General features: G+C 37.7%; 1 protein-coding gene and 1 non-coding gene across 7 annotated transcripts; one reads left to right on the top strand and one right to left on the bottom strand.

Annotated features, from left to right (window-relative positions):
- On the bottom strand, window positions 1-24,463 carry dennd3a (DENN/MADD domain containing 3a). 6 transcript variants are annotated; one of them, XM_067499406.1, is made up of 30 exons: window positions 24,446-24,463; window positions 19,520-19,627; window positions 18,486-18,641; window positions 18,167-18,302; window positions 17,191-17,306; window positions 16,985-17,106; window positions 16,767-16,878; window positions 16,518-16,637; window positions 16,295-16,393; window positions 16,054-16,173; window positions 15,410-15,525; window positions 14,985-15,140; window positions 14,719-14,815; window positions 14,513-14,616; window positions 13,618-13,823; window positions 13,377-13,536; window positions 13,090-13,246; window positions 12,478-12,700; window positions 11,232-11,311; window positions 10,322-10,501; window positions 9,765-9,935; window positions 8,818-8,947; window positions 8,420-8,527; window positions 6,620-6,717; window positions 4,938-5,092; window positions 4,303-4,369; window positions 4,124-4,196; window positions 3,925-4,043; window positions 3,660-3,797; window positions 1-3,545 (listed from the first exon to the last, which is right to left on the bottom strand). In XM_067499406.1, exons 2-30 carry the CDS (start codon window positions 19,598-19,600, stop codon window positions 3,351-3,353), a joined length of 3,795 nt encoding a protein of 1,264 aa, XP_067355507.1. In that variant the 5' UTR covers window positions 19,601-19,627; window positions 24,446-24,463; the 3' UTR covers window positions 1-3,350. The 6 variants fall into 6 exon arrangements, with proteins under 6 accessions (XP_067355507.1, XP_067355485.1, XP_067355496.1 ...); XM_067499384.1 differs by lacking the exon at window positions 24,446-24,463 and adding an exon at window positions 22,919-23,110 and having other exon boundaries at window positions 19,520-19,626; XM_067499395.1 differs by lacking the exon at window positions 24,446-24,463 and adding an exon at window positions 22,848-23,110.
- Window positions 24,146-24,217, top strand: trnah-gug (transfer RNA histidin (anticodon GUG)). The gene has a single exon. It is a non-coding gene; the product is annotated as a tRNA-His (tRNA).
- Window positions 24,464-25,099: the final 636 nt, after the last annotated feature.

Raw genomic sequence — 25,099 nt, forward strand, 5'->3', positions numbered from 1 at the left:
TCGGTGATCAAGAAAGAATTTACACAACAAAAACAGCATATTACATTTTATATACACACACTGAGTCAGCAGTTGTGTTAGTAAGTTCATTGGGGCGCATTTTAATTTGTTATGTTCAGGAAATTTTTCAGGACGTTTTTAAGACAAACACAAAAATATAACACAATTGCAGTCAAAATGTGGACAAAAGCAAAACCTTTAATCTCACTGTGAAAGTTGCCAGTTATTTTCCTTAGTTTATCCAGAAACATGTTACATACTGACATTTCATCTTTCTCTAATAATACTCTGTGTGCAGTAAGGCTGCGATTCAGTGTTTAAATACTCCTGTACTGTCACACACACACACACACACACACACACACACACACACACACACACACACACACACTTTTTGTAGTCCATACCTTCTTTAGGTGTCATCTCGCACCTCCAAGGGCCAAAAAGACACCTTACCTGTTTTCCCTGAGTTTCCCTGTAGCCCAGGTCCTGAGAATAAAAGACAGCTATAGTCTGCTCATGCAATGCATACGACTTCAATTTATCTTGTTAGACAGGAACAAAGTCTACACGAATATGGCAAAAATGTTTTTAAATGCTTTAAATGTCATGTCTGTCAGTGGCTCTGGACATAAACACCCAACACTAATTACTAGGTTTGGCTTTTAAGACCTCGTTTGTGGAGGCACTGATACAAAACACAGAAAGGAATGTGAAAAGACAGAGTAAATGAGTGATGTAGGGAGCGACGGAGAGAGGACATGGACATTCAGTATCAGCCAGCTGGGCGCTGTGATGGCTACTACCTGAGGCATAGACTTCCTCATTACAACCTGGACACAGCAGATTTAAAACCTAATCATCATCATCTTATCTACAGACATGTTTGATGTCAAAACATTCTTATTAGTGCAACTCTAAAATATCACTGTCATCTTTTGTCTGAAACCAAAGTATGTTTTTATTGCCTGCATGGACACAAAACCATTAAAACACAATAAAATGTTATCTACAGTAGATCTATGTGCATTTGTCAAGAACCCTTCAGCAAGACAACCTGTGACTCCTCATGGCAACATGATTTACAGTGACAACTGGGAACTGGCAATTATCTCAGTTCTTAAATGTCTGAGAGCAGTCTGATGACAGATTATGGTGTTCTGATCAAAATCAGAATCATGAAAAAGAGTTAACAATTAACATAAGCATTATTGTAAATTTATGTCACCAGTTTACAACTCGGTTGTTTCTAGCAACCACAAAAAAAAAAAAATGAAATCTTTTTGTAGAGTTTTTCCAAGTCCGATTTAAAATTGTGGCACAAACAGCAATTGTGTGCTTTTTTTTTTTTTTTTTTTTTAAATCCAGCCCTCACCTCCTGTAAATTAAAGTTTGGATTAGAGGAAACTGATTAGAAGCAACTTATCTTCCACTGCTGTTGAGGCATAAGTGGACCTGTAGAGTAAGAGATTAGCAGCTGCTTATGGCTTTATGTAAAATAACAATGTACAGCACACCAACACATACAAACCTCCTACAACTACACAGTATTTTGAAACACTTGAAGGGTGTTTCAAAGGGGAGTTTATGTGAAAAAATCTTGACCGGCTCTACAGGGAGGTCAAAAGTCATAGAGAGAGCACAGCACCTGCAGTGACTCAGTCCAGTGTGGCAGGGTGGATCCAGTTTTGAGGTAAAGCGTTTGAACGCTTCTGTCTTTCCCATTGCTCTAAAAAGAATTTCATTTTGGTTGCACAAACCAAGAACTTGGGCTATTGACTTGGAGACAACAACATGGGCTATTAAGATATGTGATAGAAATGTTTCACTACATTGTAACATCTTATAAACCAAAAAAATTTGTTGGATTAGGCAGAAAAATAATAGGCAGAACAATAAAGTGTAGGGTAGAATTTGTTGCAGTCATTTTATATTGAATTGGTTGTGACTACTTGACAAATTAAACAGTGACCTCTACTGGTGATCTCAAAGAGGTGCGCATCACATTGCCATAATTTCTTAACAGGAGACAATTATTAAAAAATAAAAATGTACAAATAATCAAAAGAACATACCTTTAATATAGTGTTGAATAAATGATTTCCTGCTTTTATACAGTGTTAATTGTCTTCTCACTGGCATAGACTAGATTAACTTGTTAATAAAATACTTCAAACTTCCTTAAAAAAATAACATACTGACTTTATTTACTTTATTAAAATGTCTTAACAGTCTTTGAGATAATATACTGCAGTTTAATAAATATGTAATAACATTTGAGCATTAAGTGACAGTCTCCAAAATGTTTTGAAAGCATGAAAAGTATATATATCTGAAAAAAATAAATTTCTCTGCATGTGAAGAAGCAGTTTTACATTGTTCATATAAAACACACTATTAGAGTAATAACTAGTGTAGTTATAAAACGAAATTATGTCCCTTAACAGATTTTGTACGCAAGTGTGAGTTTTATGGCAGGTCTTTTACATTAAATACAGAAAATCTCTCTATAAATATTGAAATTTATAGAATGATTTTACAGTCATGGACTATTACGTGCTAGCACCTTTGCTTGGTTAAAAACATTTTGCCCCGATGCAATCTCTAAAACACACCTCTCTGCACATCAGACATCTGCACTGTGTCACGAGCTTGTGTCCAGGTCACATAATCATGTATCACCTTTCATCATATTTTCCTCACTGTCCACCTTGCACAGACCATTGAAGCATAACTTCCACTAAATCCAGTTTTAGGGGGCTTTCCCACAGCAAAAGGGAGTTTTGCTGTGGGAAAGCCCAGTCACGGGAGTTTTGTTTTCAGGGAAACTTGATTATTTTGAACTGAAGAGACTCACCTCAGAAACACAGTTGGAAGTGAGGCTCAGTCACAGGATGTTCCCACATTATACTAATAGAATTAAATGTAAAGTAAAATAGGGTACAGAATTAAATAAAATACTGTATCACTGTATCATAAATACTAAAATGTATAAACATTCAGTAAAGTGCAGCAGGACTTTACACACACTTTTCTTTTCAACACTTTATTTGTCCTTCATAGGCTTTCCCCTAAAAAAAGTGTTATATTGCAAATCACCACTTTATAACACGCAGGTCAAGCTGCTAAGTTGGTGACGCTTTTTGTAAACTTGTTACCGGACATGTGATTCCTTCATATCCCTGTGACTCAGGGGCAAATTGACGATACGATTACTATTCTCCCTTCATTTCTTCACTTTCAAAACACAGAGCTTTATTCCTTCTCCCACAGATTCTCAACCTGAGCTTCAGCAATAATCCCTGGGACATGTTGGTTTGAAAACAATCAATTTTAAGTCATTAAAACTTCTATTCCACCTTCCAGATGGCGATTTTTCCATCATGTTTGCCAGCTCCACTGAGGACGTATCGATCCTCAGCAGAGCAGAGTGCCTTCACCTTGTCATTGTGGCCATGCAGCTCCTTCAGGACCTGGTGGGTCTCTGTTTCCAGGATGTAAATCTTTCCTTTGTTTGAACTGCGGCCTACACCACCAACCCACACCTGTAGTATTTACAAAGAGATACACACTGTGGTTTGAATTCATGTCCCTGTCATAATAGATTTTAAAGGTTGTGTGTATGACTGCATCAGTGTCTTACAACGCTGTATATTGACCTGGTTTTTTACTTTAATGATGCAGTAACATCCAGAGCAATCCTGTAGAGTGATGCAGTGGAATGGCTTGGTCGGGTCCTTAATTTGCCAAACATACACTTCTCCTGAATCTAAGCACACAGTCCACAGCTCCTCCCTCTGACACACACACAAAGCAAAATAAAAGAAAAGGGATCACACACAAAAATAAACCTCATGTGGTCACAGGTTAAAGAAAAACTCCAGAAAACAGATAGAGAGGAAAACAGTCAACTACTAGTTGTACCTCAGGTAACAGCAGTATGGAGCTGAATCTATCTGTAGATTCTCTTTGTTGCTCTGGTAGTTTCAGACGGTGTTTCAATGAGCCGTTCCTCCACATTTCCATTATACTGTCTTTGGAACCTGCCGACAGAGATCATTTCATTTCTACTCTTATCTCTCAGTTTCCCAGTTTCATGTTGTTGTAAATGTGTGAAACCTACAGCACCACAGTGTTCCATTACAGCTGTGGACAGACTGCAGATGATCACAGGAGAGGCGAAAATGCTTCTTCACCTGGTGGTTCAAAACAGAACCAAGAAAAATACTCACACACAAAAATTTACAGTTAAAATATAAAACCAATAATAATTTAGTTTGTAAGTGTTGGTTTAAAGCGGACCTGCAGCGTCGAGACATCCCACGCCATCACATATCCATCCGTGCTGCAGGAATATGCCACCTTCTGGCTGAAGTACAAATTGAACTAGTCAGATTTTTTCATCTGAACAGTTGTTACTACAAAACCAAACACACACACACACACACACACACACACACCTGCTGCAAGGACTAAAGCGATTCTCCAGTTCAGTTAAATGCAATTTATCAGGATTGAAAGTACAGAGAGAATAATGCAAAAATGTTGATATACACGACATTTAAATTACACTAAATCATTTACATATTTATAGAAAAATATGAATTCTTAGCATATTTTTAAGTCTGTAACAATGCCCACTTACCAAAGAAAAAGTGAGACAGTGTGTACATCATCATCTACCTAAACAATGTTCATTGTACAGTGTGTTAGATAAAGCCATAGTTAGTTTAGTTTGAATAAATATTGTTTAATAGTCTTATCTTCTTCTGCATTCATTACACATCTGCCTGTGGTACGTTTTATACTGTATATGGTTAAAATTATAAAAAGTGGACATAGTAAAGTATTACATGTAAAGCTCAGGTCCACTTGTTGACAGAATGACAGATGTTTATAGCAGTCAAGAAACTGACTGTGTTTGTATTGTGTGTTACCTGTGTTTGTCTGTGTCTAGTGCCAGTCCGGTGACCTCCGCTCTGTGCTCAGTCAGCTGTCTGTTACAGACCATGGCCACCATGCTGATGATGTAGATAACTGAATCCTCAGAGCCCATCCAGACCTGGTCGTTATAAAGTCCCAGCATACAATTCTGAAAACAGAGGAACAGAAAGAGATGATCAGCAGGAATCATACAACAACTAACAGGCATGGACATACAGAACAATAGAGACAGCTCACATATGCATATTATACATTAGCGACACTAGTTTAAATATAGAATATCTTTTAATTAAATCTTAAATAAAGCTAAAGCGGTTGAAGACTGAGATAAAACTTATTTAAATCAATTTTAATTTGATGGCAGAAAATGACAAACAGTTGCTGGATCTAGCTTCTAAACTGTGAGGACTACTTTACTTTTTCAGTTTTTATGTATCCAACAAAAAACTAATTTATAGATGAATGTGTTAAGTGTTATGCAAAGAGATTTTCATCTTGGGTAAAACAGCGTTATGAGAGAAATTATGAGAGTTTGGTGCAGAAAGAAAGTTAATTGTGTAATATCTAAAGTATGCACTAGGTGGCAAAACTGTTTTAACAAACTGCATCTGATTTCAATAATGTTGCTCAGGCACAAGTTTACGACAATTTAACTTAAGTTAAAACAGAAATGACTGATTTACCTTTTTTTCCACTGTAATTTTCAGCTTATAAGCTGTTGTGCTACATGCAACAACTGTACAAGCAAAGAACCGTGCAGAAACATTCTGTTTCAGCTAAGAGACAACACACTCTCTCTCCCACACACAGATTTCACATAACTGTGATCTGCATGCTTGGAGTAAAGGTTCTTGAATAGCACAAGAGCTGCCTTAAAATTTTACACTTTTCCTTTAACTTATTTACCCAGGACATTGTCCAAGAAGTTAACACATGCCTCCCAGTGTCCATTTGTTTATATGTGGGGCACTGAAAATGATCCAAAACAACACTTATACTACCCAAATCATATCCTTAAATGTCTGAAGATAATACTGACACAATTTGAAAAGAAGTAACATTAATGGTTTTATCTGTATCTTATTTCAGTGGGGTGTTTGGGCTCTTTGGTAAGCACAAACACCCCAGGTGAGGTAAGCTTGCATAATGTCTCCTACAACATGAGTCACAACAGCTTGAACTAGTTTCAACTTTTCTAAGAGCTTGCTGGAGGGAATATTCTGTCAAATGCATTAGTGTTTAATATTGTCTTAAGTATGTGAAAATGTGGAAAAAGAAATCTGATATACCTGAAGATACCGTATGTGGCTACAAGTCTGAGAAACCTGGACATATTTTGGATCTGATTCTAATGTAAGTCCATTTATTCATAACTGATAACACTGATGAATGCTGGCTTTCAGTATGAGCATATAAAGGTTTCCATAAAACTAATACCTAGTTTTTGAAAATTCCTGTGGCTATAAGTAAATAAACTAATCTTTGCAAGGGTGAAAACAAAAAGTGAATGAAAGTGAATTATTGTTTGCAGCACTTTTGTTGTTGTTTTAAATTTCTCATTTGCAACATGACTGCAGCCAAAGCATTTAATATTGAATCACTCTATTGGATTTGTGCTCAAAATATTTTTAAATATATAGAAAGGTTTATGTCTGTGCTGTTAAAATTTTCTTACCAGTCTCGCATTTCCAACTTGACAAGTGTGCGTGAGGGACCAGCTAGAGGCATCGAATACCATCACCTTCCCCCCACCTACAGACACCCACAACTGACCTGAAACACACACACACACACACACACACACACACACACACACACACTATTTATCAGTTATTTCTCAATACCTTATCACAAACTTGTGACCTACAACCACCAGTGTTTACTATTTCATAAGGCAAAGAAGAAATGTGAATATCAGTAGTAAATACATGTACTGTAGAATTAAATCACTTTGTTTGCAGTTACCAAAATTTACAAAAATGACAGATGAGTGAATTAAGCATTTAATACAACTGTCATCACAGCTTTAATTCAGTGAATATATTGATAGAGTAAGAAAACAACATCAGTCATCACAAACTTATTAGGAGTGTTTTACCCAGAGTAATGTTTCTGCTGCCTGCCTCCGCCCAAGCTTCACCCTAACGGTCAGATTTCCTATAAAGTATTCAATTCTATTTAAAAGCATTGCTAGTGGAAATAGAAAGTAACATCCTGCATTTTTTGCTCAGAGTGAGGGACGTTGTGACGTGGAGGAAAGGAGGTAACTCAGTGGACGCTTGATGTAGAAAGTGAGAGAAGCTGACAGGGGAAAACGAGAGGGGGGGGAGAAAAGAAGGAGTGTGCTGGCCATGTGCCAGGAATGCAATTCAGTGGCCTATATTCAAACTGGAGTCAAAACGAGACTCAGAGGGGGCAGGCAGGGAGGATCTGAATAGAAAGATTTGTTCTTTTGCCTGACAGAAAGAGTGGATGAGCGTCTTAGTGTTGGAGGTCAGTTTGCTACCAGCTGTGGATCTAAGTGGCCCCAGATGGTTTATCCACTGAAGGCCATAGCTTTATAGTTCTTTATAAGCTGTTTCCTTTCAGTCTTCCTGCCACGTAATGCCCCAGTCTGTCTGCCTCACCCTCTCCCAACAAAATCAAAGCAATTTGTAAACAACTTTCATCTTTTTTTAAGATCAGATATAATGACTGGGATATCAAGGTGAGTAACAGATTAAAGTAAAAGCCACCATAAAGCCTCCTGAGCCACCACACGCTGCTAGAAGAGCCTCAGATATCCTTGATGCAGATAGTACGCATCTCTGTGATACCACTCAAGGGAAAGATGTTTTCTCATTTGTTGTAATAGTTGTGAGAGCCATCAATGGGCTGCCCCAAATCTACCATGTGTCCAATTGGACTGAGAACAACACTGACTGTTTTTACAAGCGATATTTACTCACTAAATTTTATCAGTGTTTTTTTTCGTAATAAAATGAACTTAGTGCTTGGTTCTGTTCATAACTTCAACATAGCACTGTGCAGTGTGTACAGCTCAATGTGTAACTCACTGACATTTTGATTGTCTTATATTAAATGGGACCTCGTTACTTAACCTGCGACAGCTCCCACTGGAGCAGTCATCTTCTAAAACTTCACTGTTTTTAAATTTTTTTTTAAAGGAAATTGGACGTGGAAGTGTTGTTTAGAAATATCATTGGCAGATTTACAACAGTGTCTTTGTGTTTGAGATAAACAGACTGAATGAGGGGTGATGACAAAGCAAAGGTCACCTGTGCCTGTATATCCTTTACTCAATCAGTCAGTGATTTGGTGTTGTGTCAGAGACGAACATTTACAGAGGGAGAGAGAGAGGAGAACCTACTACTTATCTTCACATTGATAATAAAGAAATATTGCTTGGTGGAAAGAAACTCTAATGAATTCTGTGTGTGTGTGTGTGTGTGTGTGTGTGTGTGTGTGTGTGTACCTGGTGTGTAAAGAAGTACATCGACAGCCTGAGGTGCTGCAAGTTCCAGAGAAGGGTTAATTTTGTGTTTCAGTGTCTCTGCTGTTGTCTTTGGAACCATCATTGGGACTTGAAACACAGAAAAGAGAAGTGACTAACATTCACCAGGTAGTGAGTTCACAAACACACAACTTACTCCAAAAGAGCAGTAAAACTCTTGTAATACCACCCTTTACAATGGTCAATACACAGTTAACATACATGACTAGCCCTGTATTACATCTCCTCATTATGTGCTCAGATTAAGCTACTGTAGGTGGTTCTCCTGCCTTAGTAGGCAAATGTTCAGTATAGCAGAGTAAACAGCACAATTAGGTAAAAGAAGAAAAACATCCATAATCATTAGCCTCATCCTCTACCTTCCATCTTGATTCGGTCAAAGTGAGCCAGCTTAGAAGCAGAGTAGATAGCCTTACTGCTCTGAAGGCTTCCCACTACTGCGTCCATTAACAAGGCATTAGTTAGGGCCTGCTGCATGTACTGGGGGTCCTAGGGAAAAAAAAACATTTAAAATTACAATACAATGACATGTAGCAACTCTTTTGATTATTTGAAATATAAATTAAACTACTAAATATTTTCTTAATTCATTCTAAATAAAAGGCCAGAATGTGAAAAATAATAATTATTGTGCTTTATTTGAACAACTGTAAAAATCCCAAATATTTTAATTTGGTGTCATAAATGACAAAGAAAAGTATTGATTTCGCACATTTGAGAAGCATTGTTTAGCTTTGTGCTTAAATAAATTACTCAAATAAACTGATCAAGCCATAAAATACAATGACAAGGGTTGACACTTTACCACAATACCTATTTAGCAGTGCATTTGAGAAGAATACTGGTACAGATTAATTCTTATGGTAATAGTGTACTATAATAATAGATGACTACACAGAGTACACAAGGGAATTGTAGCAAATGTAAATGAGATAAATGAGCAATGAGATAGAAATTGAGCTTAAGTGAGACAGAAACATCATCTGGTTTCACATAGGAAACGTTCTGTCGTTTCTCAAGTGTGAATTTATGGTAATGTCTGCCAAAAGAATTTAAAACCGCACCCACACCCACACAGGTCACGGGAGTACACAGACAAACACACAAAATGTAATAAATTACGTTATGGGAGAAGAAGAGTCACATTGATATAACTGTGTAAACAGACTTTAGTCCCCACACACAGAGTAACTGAAGCCATAATACATGCAGGGGATGACTAACCGAGACACAAATGCATTTATTTTCTTCACCCAATTTTATACTCTCGTAATTACATACACACAGTCTTAAATGGCAGCTTTACCTTGTGTTGATCTGCCATGCAGCGACCAGCCCACATCTCTTTGACCATCAGGTTCCAGAGCTCAGTTTCCGTTTTCAGATTAGCCTCGAATGCCTCCTTCCTTCCCCGAACACGTAACTTCAGACTGGGGATTCGCAGGAGCAGGAAAGGAGCTGAAGACACCTTAACCTCCTGATATCAGAGAACGTAAGAAAGGATCTGTATTACAGTGCATTCAGAAAGTTTTCAGGCACCCTACACTTTTTTCAGTTTTGTTATGTTGCAGGCTGATTTATCTCATTATTCTACACTCACTGCCGCGTAAAAACAAATTGAAAACAGAATTTTAGAAATGTCTGTAAATTTATTAAAAAGAAAAAAATGAAATATCACTGACTGAACAGTACTATTACAGGACCAAAATACTTGAGATTAAACCTCGTACACAGTTTTGATTAAAAAAAGAAGAAAACTCCCCAGCTGTATTTAGTTTCTTCTGCTTACTTTGTTTCTAAGAGAACGAGGACAATTAACTAATATAAAGGTCACCCTGCTGACCACTTTTACTTTTCTCTCACCTCTAATTCTCGGTACTGTGCCACCTCCACATAACCTGGTCGTCCATCAGTCAGCAGGAAGAGCCTTCGTTGAGTCATGGCAATCTTTCCTACACCACGGCTCGTCTTGACAGAGGAGGACAACTTGAAGACGCACTCTGTTGGTTCAATATGCTCCAAGACAGATGCAGGCAGACAGACCTAAAAAAAAAAAACAAAAAAATCACATAAAAGAATTTATTTACACAAGTACATCCTCTGCCACTGTGTAAAACCACATGCCATGTTGCGATGCTGGGTTTCCTTTCACCCAATCTCTTGAGAAGCTAATGTCACTGATCAGTGCAAAGTCAAGTGATCACTGTAGATTTTTATTTTTGATTGTTGTTCTTGATGTCAGAGAATTTAATTTCTTAAGGTCAGACTTGGAATACTGCTCTGAATCATTGCCCTAGCAGCCATTTTCCACTACAGTTAAAACAAGTCTCTCCAAACTCAGTGATTATAGTGTAGCTATGCAATAAATGACAAAGCTCTACATTACTAACATCATGTGCATACCGTTTTGCAAAACTGTATAGAAATATACATTAAGACCACATTTCCAAAGCAGAGAATGATGAAAGCTGCTATCACCCTAACCTGTCTGAGAGAACTTTTTATAAAAGGTCTAACACTAGAAGTAGAAATCAACATTGCAGATGTTTCCAGGACGAGGTATTCAGCTAACAACTGTTGTAATTATGTTCCCTTTTTTTTTTTTTTTCCCTTGTTAATATTTGTCAAAATAGTCACAAAATGCTAAAAATGCCCAGTGTAATCTGGCCAACCCCTGTGGAACGCTATTATTAATACGTGACTTGGAATTTAAATGACCAATTTTTTAATATATTCATATAATGTATCGTTTAAACAAAGCACATATACAAACCTCTTGTGCCTCAGCTTCCGTTTCCTTCCAGATGGTGTAAAATACTCTGAACAGGTCTGGACCAACTTGCTTCTGCTGACCTGCATTAAAAAAAAAAAAAAAAAAAAAAATAGACCTTCAAAATGAGGATAATTTATTTTATTTTTTTATTATTGTTGTTATTGTTATTATTTATTTGGACAATAATATTCAAGACTTTAATCGAATTTTCATTTATCCAGAAATTATTTACTAAGCAGAGATGTTTCTATCTCTTTTTCCATCCAAAAACACATTCATGCAAAACATCTGGCAGCTGATCTGGCTAACTATGTCTCATTCCAATCTTCCAGCATGCCTGCAGAGTGAGTAGTTGGGGGCTGACACCCTTGTATTACAACACTGACTATATACAGTCTGTGCACTTCCACACATCCAACCACCACAACATACACAGGCACAGGTTTCTTTTTGTGGATTTTGTTTAAAAAACATATTCTCACATTTTATTTTTAAAATTTTAGTTTTTATTTCATATTGTTGCAGGTGTACAGTTTCTATATCACATCTGGTTTCAAAAGACATGACCCAATGACAATATTTTCTGATACTGAGTTTTACATTAATACTATTTTTTAAGTGGAATTTCAGTCTCTATTTATTTCTCCAGTGCAGGTCAGAAGACACAGAAGAACTTGCTCACTCCTTCCCACAGGATGTTAAACTCTTTTTCCATAACATATTGTAAAGTTTAAAAAAACCTCTCAATCCTTCCTGCTTTCAAACTCACAAAACTCAGCTCCCACTGAAACCTAATTTACAGTGGTATTCATCACTTCTTGGACTGAGGACAATTTCTAAATTGGAACCCACCTAAGTGCCCATAAATGACCACTGAAGCCCTGGTTACATGTACAACACCAAACAGTCCCTACATAACAAACCCTCTTTCTTCAAGAAGCAGTGAGGTAATGATTAAACAGATGAGCAAGTGTTTGCCAGGAAAAAAAAGGAGGGGTATAGTTGAATGCATGTGTAGGAGTGTGTGTGGGTGTATACTAAGTCAGTGATAATACAACATTTGGAAAGCTCTGGAAAGTCTGTTTGATCAAAAAATAATAACCAGTGTGACCTGCTCTTTGAACTTTGTAAAGCGCTTTGAACTTTGTAGATTAACACTGGATAATGTATATTACTGTAAATCCCATAATATAATGGACAGTAGTTAAACCTGTGTATATGTGCACATGCAGTAAACTAAACTCACCAACAGTGAGCGCATCAAACAGTCTGTTTATGGTTCCTTGATCTTTTACAATGCCGGACTCCTGGACACATTTCACAAACTCCTCCAGCGGCATGTATTTTTTCGGCAGCTGGAAGTGCTTCACAGAACCTTCCTCATTGCTGTTGCTGTGATGCGCACGTTCCCTCTCCTGTTCCCTCTTGACCCGACTGATCAGCCGTTTGAGTTCTGGCCGTTTGTCTAACTGTGGACAGATTGACAGTTTTTTGCACATTGCTTATTACAATATTTATTACTGAATCGATTTGAATAGAATTCACTTCATTACACCCAGTTTCAGAATTCACGAGAAAATGTTTCTTCAGCTTCACATTCTGGTACGACTCACAGACTTATAATCAACTTAATGATATTTTAGATACACACAGTATCACTGATAAGAAGAGTTATTTGTAGTTTTCCCAAATGACATTAAATCTGCAATACACTCCAGAGGAATAAAGACACTCTTAGTTGCAATTATAAATTAGGAACAATGAACAATAGACAGTATATCTGTGGATCTGTAATTAACTACAGAGAAACCAGGGAAGAGCCATTACAAGTCCTTTATTCATAACAACCTGAGCTCACCTGTAACCGTGTGACTTCGGGCAGGGAGTCAACCAATGATTTAACCATTTGAGAGGGGAAGATTTCAGAGTCTGTCTTATAGAGACTCTGGAAGTCCTCCAATGCATCCAGATGCCTGTTTGACACAGTGTTTACCAAACCACGCAAGTAGTGGTACCTGCTCAAAAAGAGAGAGACTGATTAGGTTACACCAACAAGGTACAAGGTTTTGTTTATTATTTTATTATATAAATATATTTTTATATAATAAATATATATATGATATTTATTATATTATATTGCATCACCTGGCCAGAAGAGCAGATTCATCTGGTGGTGTAGCGCTAATAGTCTTCCCTAGTGAAGCCACCATGTCAGAATAATAATTCTGAACATAGTGATAGGCCAAAGGTGGGGGAAACTCCGGGAGACGGAAAACCTTCACTGCTTTCTGAGGATATTTTAGCCCTGTCAGGAGAAAACAGAAGCAACTTGTTAATTGACTTTTCATGGACTTTCTATCCAACCCCGTCCTTCCTTGGTACTAACCATTATCAGGAGTATTTTTTCTAAGAGAAGCAGGCCTTTTAAGGCTAATGGCAGGCATATTGTCATTGACAGGTTCCTCCAGGTTAGGCAAGCTGGATCCCAGCCTCTTACTCAGTCTGTCATCAGGGCTTGCGTAGCTGCGGTACCCAGTTCTGGACAAATCACAGATGGGAGGACGTCGAGGAGAGTCTGTCATTGCACGATTCCTGCAAACGAAGGAAAACAGATTTTGAGGTTCAGGATGATGCTACTGTATGTTAAATTATGGTTGAAATCAATATTTATATCAGGACATATAATTTTCATTTTCTGGGGGCAAGTGATGCAATATATGCAGATGACTATTTTTTTTATTGTATTTGCAAGTTTATATCTGGCTACATTGCCCACGCAAACAGATGAAAAGCTACCTTACTCAAGAGGTTAAGACAAGACATTCAATCCAGTAATTCACAACAAAAGTCTCATCGCCTGCAAGTTTCCTTCTTTTTGATATGTAAGGTACCTTAGAGTTTCCTTCTGTCTTCTAAACTTGTTATTTGTAACTCTCAATGTTTTGGGGAGTTTAAGGCTGCAACTAACAACAATTATTATTACAAACTATTGTCTCACATAATTAACTCTAAAGCCCTAAAATATTTAGTTTAGCATCATAGAAGAATGTTAAATAAAAAAGAAAAGAAAAGAAATATTTTTGAATTTTTTTATTAGAAAGTAAAATGGCTTAATGCTCTGGAATTAAGTGTGAGGAAACATTATTCTCATAACTCCTTTTAAAATTTATTTTAAAATATAGAATTCTTTAAACTCCGCACCAAACTGCTATTATTGTAGCTTATACCTCTATCTACTCAGTGTTACCTGGTTACCTCTCCCCCCAGTTATGACATCATACCTATGTGCTTTATTGCGTGTATTCTGCTCCATGCGGCTAAAGGTATCCCGTTTCCTGTTAAGCCTGTCTCGCAGGAATGAGTGGAAGATATGAGTTTCTAATACCTGGGGACATTGAGAACAAAGGAAAATGTGCAGCACAGGCAGTCAGAGCTTGTAAGGGCAATAGTGTACACAGTATGTTTGTATGTATAAATGTGAGTGTACCTTCTTGTAAAATGACTGGTCTGCTGGCTCCCTGGTCCTCAGAAACTCCTCACTGTTAAAAACTCGATGTTCATGGTTTAGAAAGTCCTGGACCCCTCTGACAGAGTGATATAAAAGGAAAGACAACTGAACATTAACACAGCCAAAAACATTATTATACAAAAACATGAAAGTTATTTTATTTTGACTCAGAAATTAGTGTAACACGTTTTAGTATCTTACAAACCCATTCATATATTATTCCCAGGTCCCTTGCAGAGCCTTACCTGAAGATGTTGACCACTAGCTCCAGGGCAATGTTTTGTATCTGTGAGTTCAGTCGTGTCTGCCAGTCTCTGCGTTGATATCGCAGGGCATTGGCATCAGTGCCCGTTCCAAGGTGACACAGCTCCAAGTCATAATGAAGCTGGAGACACTCTGCCCTGGACAGGCAACAAGTATGTAAGAATCCAATCATTTTCTTTTTTAATATTAATTTAGCAGGTATTTAGCGAGAACAACTTATTAGTTTGAATGCTCTCACAGTTTGGTTATAGATAAAGGGTCCATTGCAGGTTAAAATTATTCTAATAAATGTCCATTCTGCACTGTAAAGTTTATTTCACAAAACAATTCTTTATTTTAAATTATTAATTTTTTTTTACAATACAATTACAGGTCTACTCTAAACTTTGTCACACGTGCATGTTACCTTGATATAAAGCTCTCAGCTGCAGCTATAGGAATCGCTGGTAGGTCAACAGTTTCCGACCATGATGACTGAATGATGCCATCATCAATATTCACTAGGACTAGGTCTTCTGTTATCTACACACAAAGGGATTATTGTAGGTACAATGGACATAATTCATTATTACACACAGGTCTACAGACAGATACTATTAAATGTGTGAACTAAGTTAATGCAAGAGACTGAAAAAATGATATTGTTAAATACTGCTCAACCAAAACTGTTGGTAACAATTGGCCAATGTTACAGAGCAGAGTTAAACTAATATTTGTTTATCTATTAGCAAGCTCCTGATTCCTGCATTTGACAGCAAACACAGTAAGAATTAAGGTAAGCAGACTTGTTTACGTTGAAGCTTAAACTAGTGTGAGCTTGAGATAGCATATTGTAGCCTTAAATATTTTACTCACTCTCTTATGAATTTGATGTCAACTAAAGCCCAAATATTCAATTTTGCACCTGTCATCTTGGAAAGAAAGTTGAGATTAGCCAGATTTGGCATCCCAAGTTGAAATAAAGTAAGGAAGCCAAAAGCTTAACCCAAATTGATGATTAAAAGCAATATGCAGGAAGTTGCACAGAGAAAGTGATACCGGTGTACTTACTGCTGCAACCTCTTCAAAATTACTGATGTGACAGCCCATCAGGAAGGCAGTAGGAGCCATGAGGAAGTCCAACATTCCTCCAGCCAAGACAGGAACATAAGGTTGCTGCCAGGACAGTGGCTGAAAGAGAAGTCAGCACAAAAGTAGGCGGATAAAAATGTGGAGAAGAGAACCAGTTTTTCAAATAAATGATATAGTATTTGTTTTATTCAATATTAGAAAAAAAAAAAAAAACACTAACCTGCAGGTATAGCAGCAAACTCTCTGCTACCAGAGTAAGTCTGGCCCAGTCACATGAAAAGAAAACTATCCTCTGTTCTTGGAGGAGGCACGATAGCACCTGGAGATGGGAAAACCTCCGAAGGGAGGTTTTGTTTTAAATTATGAAAACATGTCTTTCAGCCTTTTATGATTTAATCTTGCTTCAATATGGATTTAATACCAGTTTCTGTGTTTTGCAGTACCTGGAGAAGAGTAGTGTGAGTGAAACACAGGAAAGGAAGATGCAGGTCAATGTCGATAACAGGGCTGTCCTGATCCTCCCTGGATGGAAGAACTACCTGAAGAGGACGAAGGCTGAAGGACTAAAACCCAGAAAAAGACACACACACGCAAAAATCTCTGTGAGTAGAATGAGGATCAGAGATAAAAAAAGCCATGCATAAAAGAGATATGAAGGAGAGAGGGGGGAAAAGAAAACAGTGTTTTCTGACCACATGAAGTTGTCCAGGAGGTGGTAAGGGCACCAACGACAACTTGGCTGAAAACTCTCTGATTGTCTCCTCAATGTCAGCTTGTCTTGCAGGCCGCAACTGCACGAGGAGACTAAGAGAGACAAAGTAAGAGATAAGCTGCAGAGAAGGTGTTCAATTTAGCTGTATTACACAATGTCAGGTTGTCAATCTGCTCTGTAAAGTCATAAAATAATTACCACGACAAACAGTCTCGCAGAGCATTGTAGTAAGGGAACTTGGAGATGACGCACACGGCAAAGGGTGTGAACAGACGGGACTTCGATGAATTCCGCCTATGGCCATTCTGCAGAACACCTTCCTGACAGGACAAACAGATCAGACAGTTAATTAGGGAGAACTTTCTGCATTCTGGAACCTTTCATTCGGTTTAAGTTGTTTGTACCTGAACCGCTCGGTAGTACTGCAGAACAACTCCATGGGTTCGGTTCCCAAAAAGATCGGTAAAAACCAAGAAGTGGTAAGTGTCTTCTTTCGGCTCACTGAATAACTGAAGACCACCTATGAAAATACAGAAGTCTGAAGATATACCACAGCACAGACCAGAGGTGTATAGCAAATTCATGTCATGTGCATTTTTTTTAAACTCTCACAAGACCTCTCTTTTTCCATTCTTGGGTTGTCCAATGATGAGAGTGCTTACAATTCATCTTGAAAGCAATATTACAGCCATTAACTGTCACTATTTCATATCAAATCAAATGCAGTGGAGCACAGAGTCAATACAAAACTGGGACAATACTAAGAAACCACTCTGTCACAAAGCATGAGATGGGTGGAGCTGACATGGCATCATATTAAGGGTATGACAATGCGGTTATGAAATATACAGTCCTAGAAATTGTGAAAAGGGCTGATCCAGGTCACCAGTGACAATGAGAGGTGTAGAAAATATATTGCTTCTGTGTTTCTTTTTTTTTTTTTTATGGAGCTAGACTGGCATTAATATAAAATAAATATGGTTACGGTTGAAAATCCCAGTTTGCTGTTTTGATGCATTAATGTGAATTATGGACTTAGCAAAGTTGTGATCCAGGATGGTCACTAGTATTGAGACAGTAGAACATTATAATTTAACCAAGACCTTAAGTTCAATTATTATTGTTCCAGCAGTGTTAAATGGAGATTCCTGCCTATGTAACCTAATCTAAATTGCAAGCAGCCAAAGCTTGTGCTTGTCTTGCCACATGCTGAAGAAGAGAGCCAACAGAATAAGCTGCCAGTCAAAACTAAAACTATTTTTTCATTATAACAGTCCAGTGTGTTCATGAAAAAAACACCTCAGCATTACAGCTGTGTAGCTTATTTTAATAACATGGAACTGTTACGTTTTGGGGTTTTTTTTGGAAAAGAAACTGTACCAGGAAAACAAAGCTGTGGCAAGGCAATTAGGTCCAGATCCTTTGGAACACTGATATCCTCTGTGGCTGAGGACACTTCAACATGACTGGCAGAATCTCCATTAGGTATTGTCTCTGTGGCATGATCTCGCCTCTTCTACGAAGAAATAAGAACAACAAATTCATTTGTAAAGCACACTGTAAACAGATGACCACTAAATGTAATGAAACCTGTGTTCACATGTAAGGTGATGGTGATTAATGCTCCAAATACTAGAACATAGTTAGAGAAAAAGTCCTAACTAAACCAAAAGCACTTATATTTTCTATAGTTTCAAACCTTCTTGATGAAGCTCCTCCTCCGTGGGACACGGCTGAAAGCTGGGCCAATGGCCTGGCTTGAGTTGCCCCCCTTGGAAACAAAGGGTGGGGCATGGACCTGCAGTACCTCAGCTTCTAGCAGTATTGGGTCATCTAATTTGCTCTGTTGATGACGCTGTGACACAGGGAGGATTTTTTTTATATTCATACTTTTTTAAAACATACTTTATAAATCCCCGATTTTTTTTCGAAAAGATGTTGCAAAACCAGGCATTTTAGGCTGCAACGGTTACAAAAAGCTCTGCAAAATCCTGGAGGGTCTGATAATTAAACCACAACTGTACATGAAGTACACTTTCCTTCCAGTGTGCCTTATTTCACAATTTAATCAAAAAATTTAAATTAAGATATGTTTTCTCCCTTTTTGCATATGAAAAAGGCAGAAATTAACAAAGATGGCTAACTAACCGGTTTCATTCGAACTATTTTTTATTTTTACTATTTTTTGACCAAATGGATATAGGCTGTGGAAAATACTGGTTGTATTCCCCTTTAATTTAAAGACCACACAGTATATTGTAATTAACTATACATTAATTCATCATATATTTATTATAAATCCTGAAGTTTTATTTATGTTATACCATTAGCTATTTCAACAAATGTGTGTTAAATAGCTTTCACATTGAGCATTAACACCTCTTGTTATGGAGATAAAACTACCTAGGTGATAAAGGCCTATTCAAAAGTAATCTGATAGCACTAGGCTCCACTCTACTGTGTAGACATGTTAACTCTCGTTATTGTGATTACAGAGCTGACTCACCAAATTGCAAAAATCATGTGCACTTCACAGATATTAGAATCCATAAGGTATTCCATGAGGAATCACTCAGTACTTCCAGTATTGCTCAAACAGTATAACTAGGAGTATGCAGTATGTTGACACTGAAAACTGTTGACACTGTTATTTTGCTGCTGTATGTGATTTGTAAACACTCTGACTGTGTGCATCATTTAGCTCCAGTCTCTGCGTGTGTTTATGTACTAAACCTGGAATAATTCTCGAAGCTTATCACTGGGTGCTCCAATCACTACGCATGCCTCCAGCAGTCCGGACGGGAGCTCTGCCATCACTCCAAAGCATGCACAAACACACTCCTAGAAACACAAATGCACACAGATCATTAGACATTTGAGCACAACAAACTACACTGTAAGATGACAAAAATGTGGTGTTTATACCTTTTCTTATACTTTGCTACTAGTCACTGGATGCAATGTTGAAAGTGGATGAGGGAAAGCTTCCAAAGCTTGCATGTTGATAATTCATCTATTTTATTTACTTGATTAGACAAAAAATCCATTACCATGTAGATATTTGACAGTATCTAGATTTCCCAGTTTCTCACCTGAGATTTAAATATACTGATTATGAAAACTTATTATAGTATAGAGAGCCATTGGTACATTTACATACACATGCATGATGAGAAGGGCAGAAGAGAAGACTGTGAAGTTTGAATATTTCACATTTTCACAATGACTCACACTCCACTAACCAAGCAGATGCAGATCTTACCAAAAGAGAGCTTGAGCAGCCTACTATGTAAAATATGGCAATGTCTAAATAAAAAGGGAAGATTTCTTGTGTCTTACTTACTGTAAAAGGAATTACACACAACACACATCGAACCACAGACAAATAACTTCTACCACAACTTCCTCCAGATGCACGATGATACACGTACACACCCAATTACATTCACGTGGGCACACTCTGAGTCACACATATCTTGCATTTACTGTATAAACATCCAAATCTTACAAAGCAGATGATTCTGTAAACCAGTGCTATCAATATCAAAACCAAAGATGGGGAACCGAATGACTGTAACTCAATATGAAGGTGTACATGCCACGGTGGCCTCTTCAAAAGAAAACTAAAGCAACACTTGGTGAGCCAGTCCTTGAGAAGACCACATTCTGCGGAAAACCAACAGATATTTAACCATCTTTACTAAAATGCCATTTAAGAGGATGTTTTTAAGTGGTTCCCCCGGAACTGCAAAACTATGCTCTGGGGTGCATTATACGCTCAGGTATCGTTAACACAGAGTCCTTGTCAAAAAGCCTACCTGTCTGTGTACCTGGGAAATCAAAGAAAAAACATCTGACTTGCATTATCTGGACTACAGGCTAAATTGCTTCTGTCTTTTCTCAACCTCTTTCTCTTTTCACACCCCCCCCTTTACTACCTCCTTTTCCATCTTGTATTTGTTCTCCCTTTTGTTCCCCGTTTTTCCTTCCCACCTTCGACACACTTGCTTGCTTTCTTTCTCTGTCTTCAGGGCATTCCAGCCTCTGACTAACAACCATACTGTGTCACGGAAACACACACATCATTTAAAACCCCTAATTTAGTAAACCCCTGTGTGCTAACGAACTCAAAAAAGTCTAACATAGCTGTTTTAGAACCGTGACATATCAACCATGAGAGAGAGAGATTGCCAACATATGTTGGCAGTCTCTCTCTCTCTCTCACACACACACACACACACACACTTACAAAAATACAGATGAGAGAACAGTTTTCAAGTTGTGCGCCTGTCTGAACAAAATCAGCAGTTCTTTTATAATAGTTTCGCGCAAAAACAACACTGAGTTTAATAACTCTATGCTAAGTGCTTGAGCACATTCAATTTGAAGTTAAAGAATGTACACATACATTAGGGTTCCAAATGTCAGCTTTAATTTAAGTGGGATAAATGTTATGACAAGTGCAATAGTGCTCTTTGTTATAAGCTGTTCACATTTTTCTTCCACACTTTCCTCTGTCCATCGTTTTGATAAAGGGCCAATGTTTTTTTTTTTTTTTTTTTTGTTCATTCTTCCTTAGAACAAACAATGCTCAGTATATTTTTCTCTGCAAACTGCACATTGGACTTTGAGCGTTACCAGATGGTTGTATTTTGTAAGGAATTCTCTAAGATTATGCTCATCAAGTCCCTGGATGATTGATAAGATAAGGTGTGTGTCTTTATTTTGGAGAAAATTCTTGACTTGTTGTGCAGTCAAAAAGTTTTTATTGTGTTTACATAATGTTAACTTGTTCACCACCTACTGAGTTGTGACTTCCAATCTTTCATATGAATGTGAATATTCCTTTTTGGCAAACAAATTACCTGTGATTGTCTCTAATAGATTACTGCCATTCCTGCCTCATTATTATTTGCTTTTCTTTGAAGTCGTCCTCCTGGACAGACTTTTTGTTTTTTTCTTATCCTGTGAGTTCAGGGTGGACACAGCAGATTGTTTTGACTGCATGTTGATTTGGCAAAGTTGTTTTTATGCCCGATGCCCTTCCTGACACAACCCTGCCCAATTTCTACTAAATTTAACTTCTCTCAATAAACCAATGCGTTCTTTTGTGCCCAATCCAACACCAAAACCACACTCAACTGTTTACTGCACACTGAGTAGCCAAGTGTCCAGGTGCTTTATGCTCAACACAATATTTTTCAATACTGATGCAATTTGTTCCACAGAGACAGTGTTGCCAGAGTCTGTAACTCTGCTCTGCAACACCTTTTTTCAAACTTATAAATCAGATGCAGTTAATTGTGTCTCGGGGCAAGACGCTGAACCCCCAACAGCCCTTTCCCATTCCCAGTCGGTCCCAGCACGGTAGAAATTGGGGAGGGTTGAGTCGGAGGGTGGCGTCAGGAAGTGCATCCGGCGTAAAAACAAAACCGTGTCAAATCACCAATCGGACAATGAATCTGCTGCGACCCTGAACTCACGGAATACGCCGAAAGGACAAAAAAACAAAACAAACAAAAAAACCATTTGCATAGTTTGATGCTACTGATTTACTTAGTCTCGCTGCAAATGGTGTTGTTCAAATAAGACTTACACATCTTAGAGGTCACCAGTTGGTAATGGTAGAATTAAGATTTCAATTTTTTCATGAGCCGTTAAAAAAAATAAATAAATAAAATAAATCAAAGCATCAAGGAAGGAGCAGTGTTCATGGAGCTGTGTAGCACACAAATAAGGACATCCTACATCCTTACAATGGGTGATATGTCTATTTAATATGTGCCAACATCAATGTTTTAATGAGAAAACTAGTAATTCGTGATCAGAACCTGCTAACAAGTTACAGTAAAAAAGAAAATGTAGTAGGACATTATTGCGGCTTCTTTTATCCAGACAATATATAAAATGCTGACTTTGTTCATACTTACTTAATTGAATTCTACTGTTTGTTGCATTAATTCTAACACCATTAGCACAGCGAACTTGTTTCGAGAGTTGGAAAGTGCTTGTTAAAAATATGTGACAGGCTAAATGTGGCGCAGCCTCTAGGTTACCTCACCTCCAGCAGTTACGCTAAATGCAGATGTAAACAGACTCCACTTAGAAACGTTGAAATCAAATCCATACTTCCCTTAAATTACTCGCTCATTTCCCGTGGCAGGTGGTGAAGCTAACGTTAGACTAACGAGAAGTTCTCCAACTCCAGCTCCAGCTCCAGATCGCTGTCACAAATCTGTTAACCGCTCCAAACAACACAGTAAACTCAGCTGTGATTCCGCGGTAACTAGCCGCCACAGGTTCCCCGTGGGTCTCCGTCACACCACGCTGTTCACGTTCAGTTGGACTTCCTGTGTTTCAAAGTAAAAGCATGTCTTCAACGCTTGAGGTAGCTGCAATAAAAGCCCCAATAGCGCCATCTGCTGTGCGTTGAGGGACATGCTGCGCGTAAATACAAAAATACACTGTATTTAATGTGATCTAATCGAATGGCTATAGCAATAAAAAAGGAATTCAACTCATACAACACGTTTTAAAAATATGTCAATAAATGTTTAAAATAAGACATAAACAAGGCATTCGGTGTATACACACACACACACACACACATAGAAAAACGCTGTCTGATAGGCTGCATAAATAGCTGTCGTTAAAAACTTTTGCGTCTAATTTTTGAATTTAATATACGCAGGACTTTGACTCAGTAATGTCAGTTATGTAAGTAACCTTCATTACAAACCTACAGCCAAATTAAATCAAGGTGGTATGTGAAATATTTGATATAACAATTAAGTATTTACTTTTCCATAAGTGTTTATGTAGGTTAATAAATGTAGGTTTTCAGGATTTTGCTCCTCGCAGAGACCTCGCAGAGAGATAAAAGACTTTCATTTCACTGTTTCATTTTAGAAGCAAATATACTGATCCAAAGCAGAGCAACGCATCAGCAACGCATCTGTTTGCGATCCAAACATATAAACACTCATATACTATATACACATTACTATCTCATGGGCTATAAGATCTTCATACACACACACATATATATATATGTATATGTGTGTGTATATATATATATATATATATATATATATATATATATATATATATATATATATATAGAGAGAGAGAGAGAGAGAGAGAGAGAGAGAGAGAGAGTAATACGCATAAATATTTGTTGTATTACTGCTAGGTAGCAAATTTGCAGAAAAACATTGTAGAAAATAATTGGCGCATTTTCAATTTTAGAATAGTTTATTCAAAACATCTTTGTGATCTCTATGATCTTACCATAACCTACTCTGGAGAAGATGTGACAACATTTTTGTTGCCAGCCTTTCGTCTCTACCCCAACAGCCAGCCGTGATCGTATAGTGGTTAGTACTCTGCGTTGTGGCCGCAGCAACCCCGGTTCGAATCCGGGTCACGGCAGGAACTTTTGGCCGTTTAGACAGATCAGCCCCATTGCTTTGTAATTAAGACTCACTACTGTACCTATAAGAATTTCCTTAAACTAAACATATTTTCCCCACGGTCAATTCAGTCCAGTATTGTACAAATATGAGGTACTTGAGCTGTTGATATGTACATTAGAAGTTTGAATGCAATAGTGTGTGTACATTGTACTGATGTAATTCCTTAAACTGTATGACTACTTACCTCCCGTTTGCAGGCAGCTGGAAGGTGGTTAAGTTGCTCAGCCGTATTCGTATAGTACCCTGCGTATAGTAGTATTCGTATAGTACCCTGCGCTCTGGCCGCAGTAACCCGGGTTCGAATCCGGGTCACGACACACCTCTCTGAAAAGGAACACCCATATAATTGTAGGCTTTATTAAAGTTAAATAACTTTTAATTCCCATTAGATAAGATACGTTTGTTTTTACCACGTTTGGCCCGATGGAATGATCTAGCTCACTAAAAATGATCAGAAGTTGTCCACTTGTTTCTAAAACCTCGACAATAATGAGCAAATGAAAAAACAAACTGTGCCCTCAGGCAACCCAAATATGCTGCACAGACAAGCATTGACCGCCAGGTATCGTCATTGAGACGGTGCACAGAGAGAAGAAAAACCCTGTCTGATGCGCAAAGTTAGAAAAACGCTGTCTGATGCACAAAGTTAGAAAAACGCTGTCTGATAGGCTGCACAAAGTAATAGCTGTCGTTAAAAACTTGTGCGTCTAATTTTTGAATTTATAATACACAGGACTTTTATATTGAATGGGGCATTTTTAAGCTGTCATGTTTTAGCAGATTGTGATACTTGTACCTGTGTAATCTTTTGTCTACATCCTTACACTTCTATTCTACT

The sequence above is a fragment of the Channa argus genome, chromosome 1, assembly GCF_033026475.1.
Source record: "Channa argus isolate prfri chromosome 1, Channa argus male v1.0, whole genome shotgun sequence".
Classification (NCBI taxonomy): Eukaryota; Metazoa; Chordata; class Actinopteri; order Anabantiformes; family Channidae; genus Channa; species Channa argus.

Excerpts from the sequence above, each read along its gene's own strand:
- dennd3a (XM_067499406.1), bottom strand. The coding sequence starts at position 19,600 with ATGGCAGAGCTCCCGTCCGGACTGCTGGAGGCATGCGTAGTGATTGGA. Across the intron at positions 16,638-16,766 it reads CTCCTGGACAACTTCATGTG|TCCTTCAGCCTTCGTCCTCT; the intron begins GTCAGAAAACAC and ends TCTGGGTTTTAG. Across the intron at positions 8,948-9,764 it reads GCATGGCAGATCAACACAAG|GACCCCCAGTACATGCAGCA; the intron begins GTAAAGCTGCCA and ends TTTTTTCCCTAG.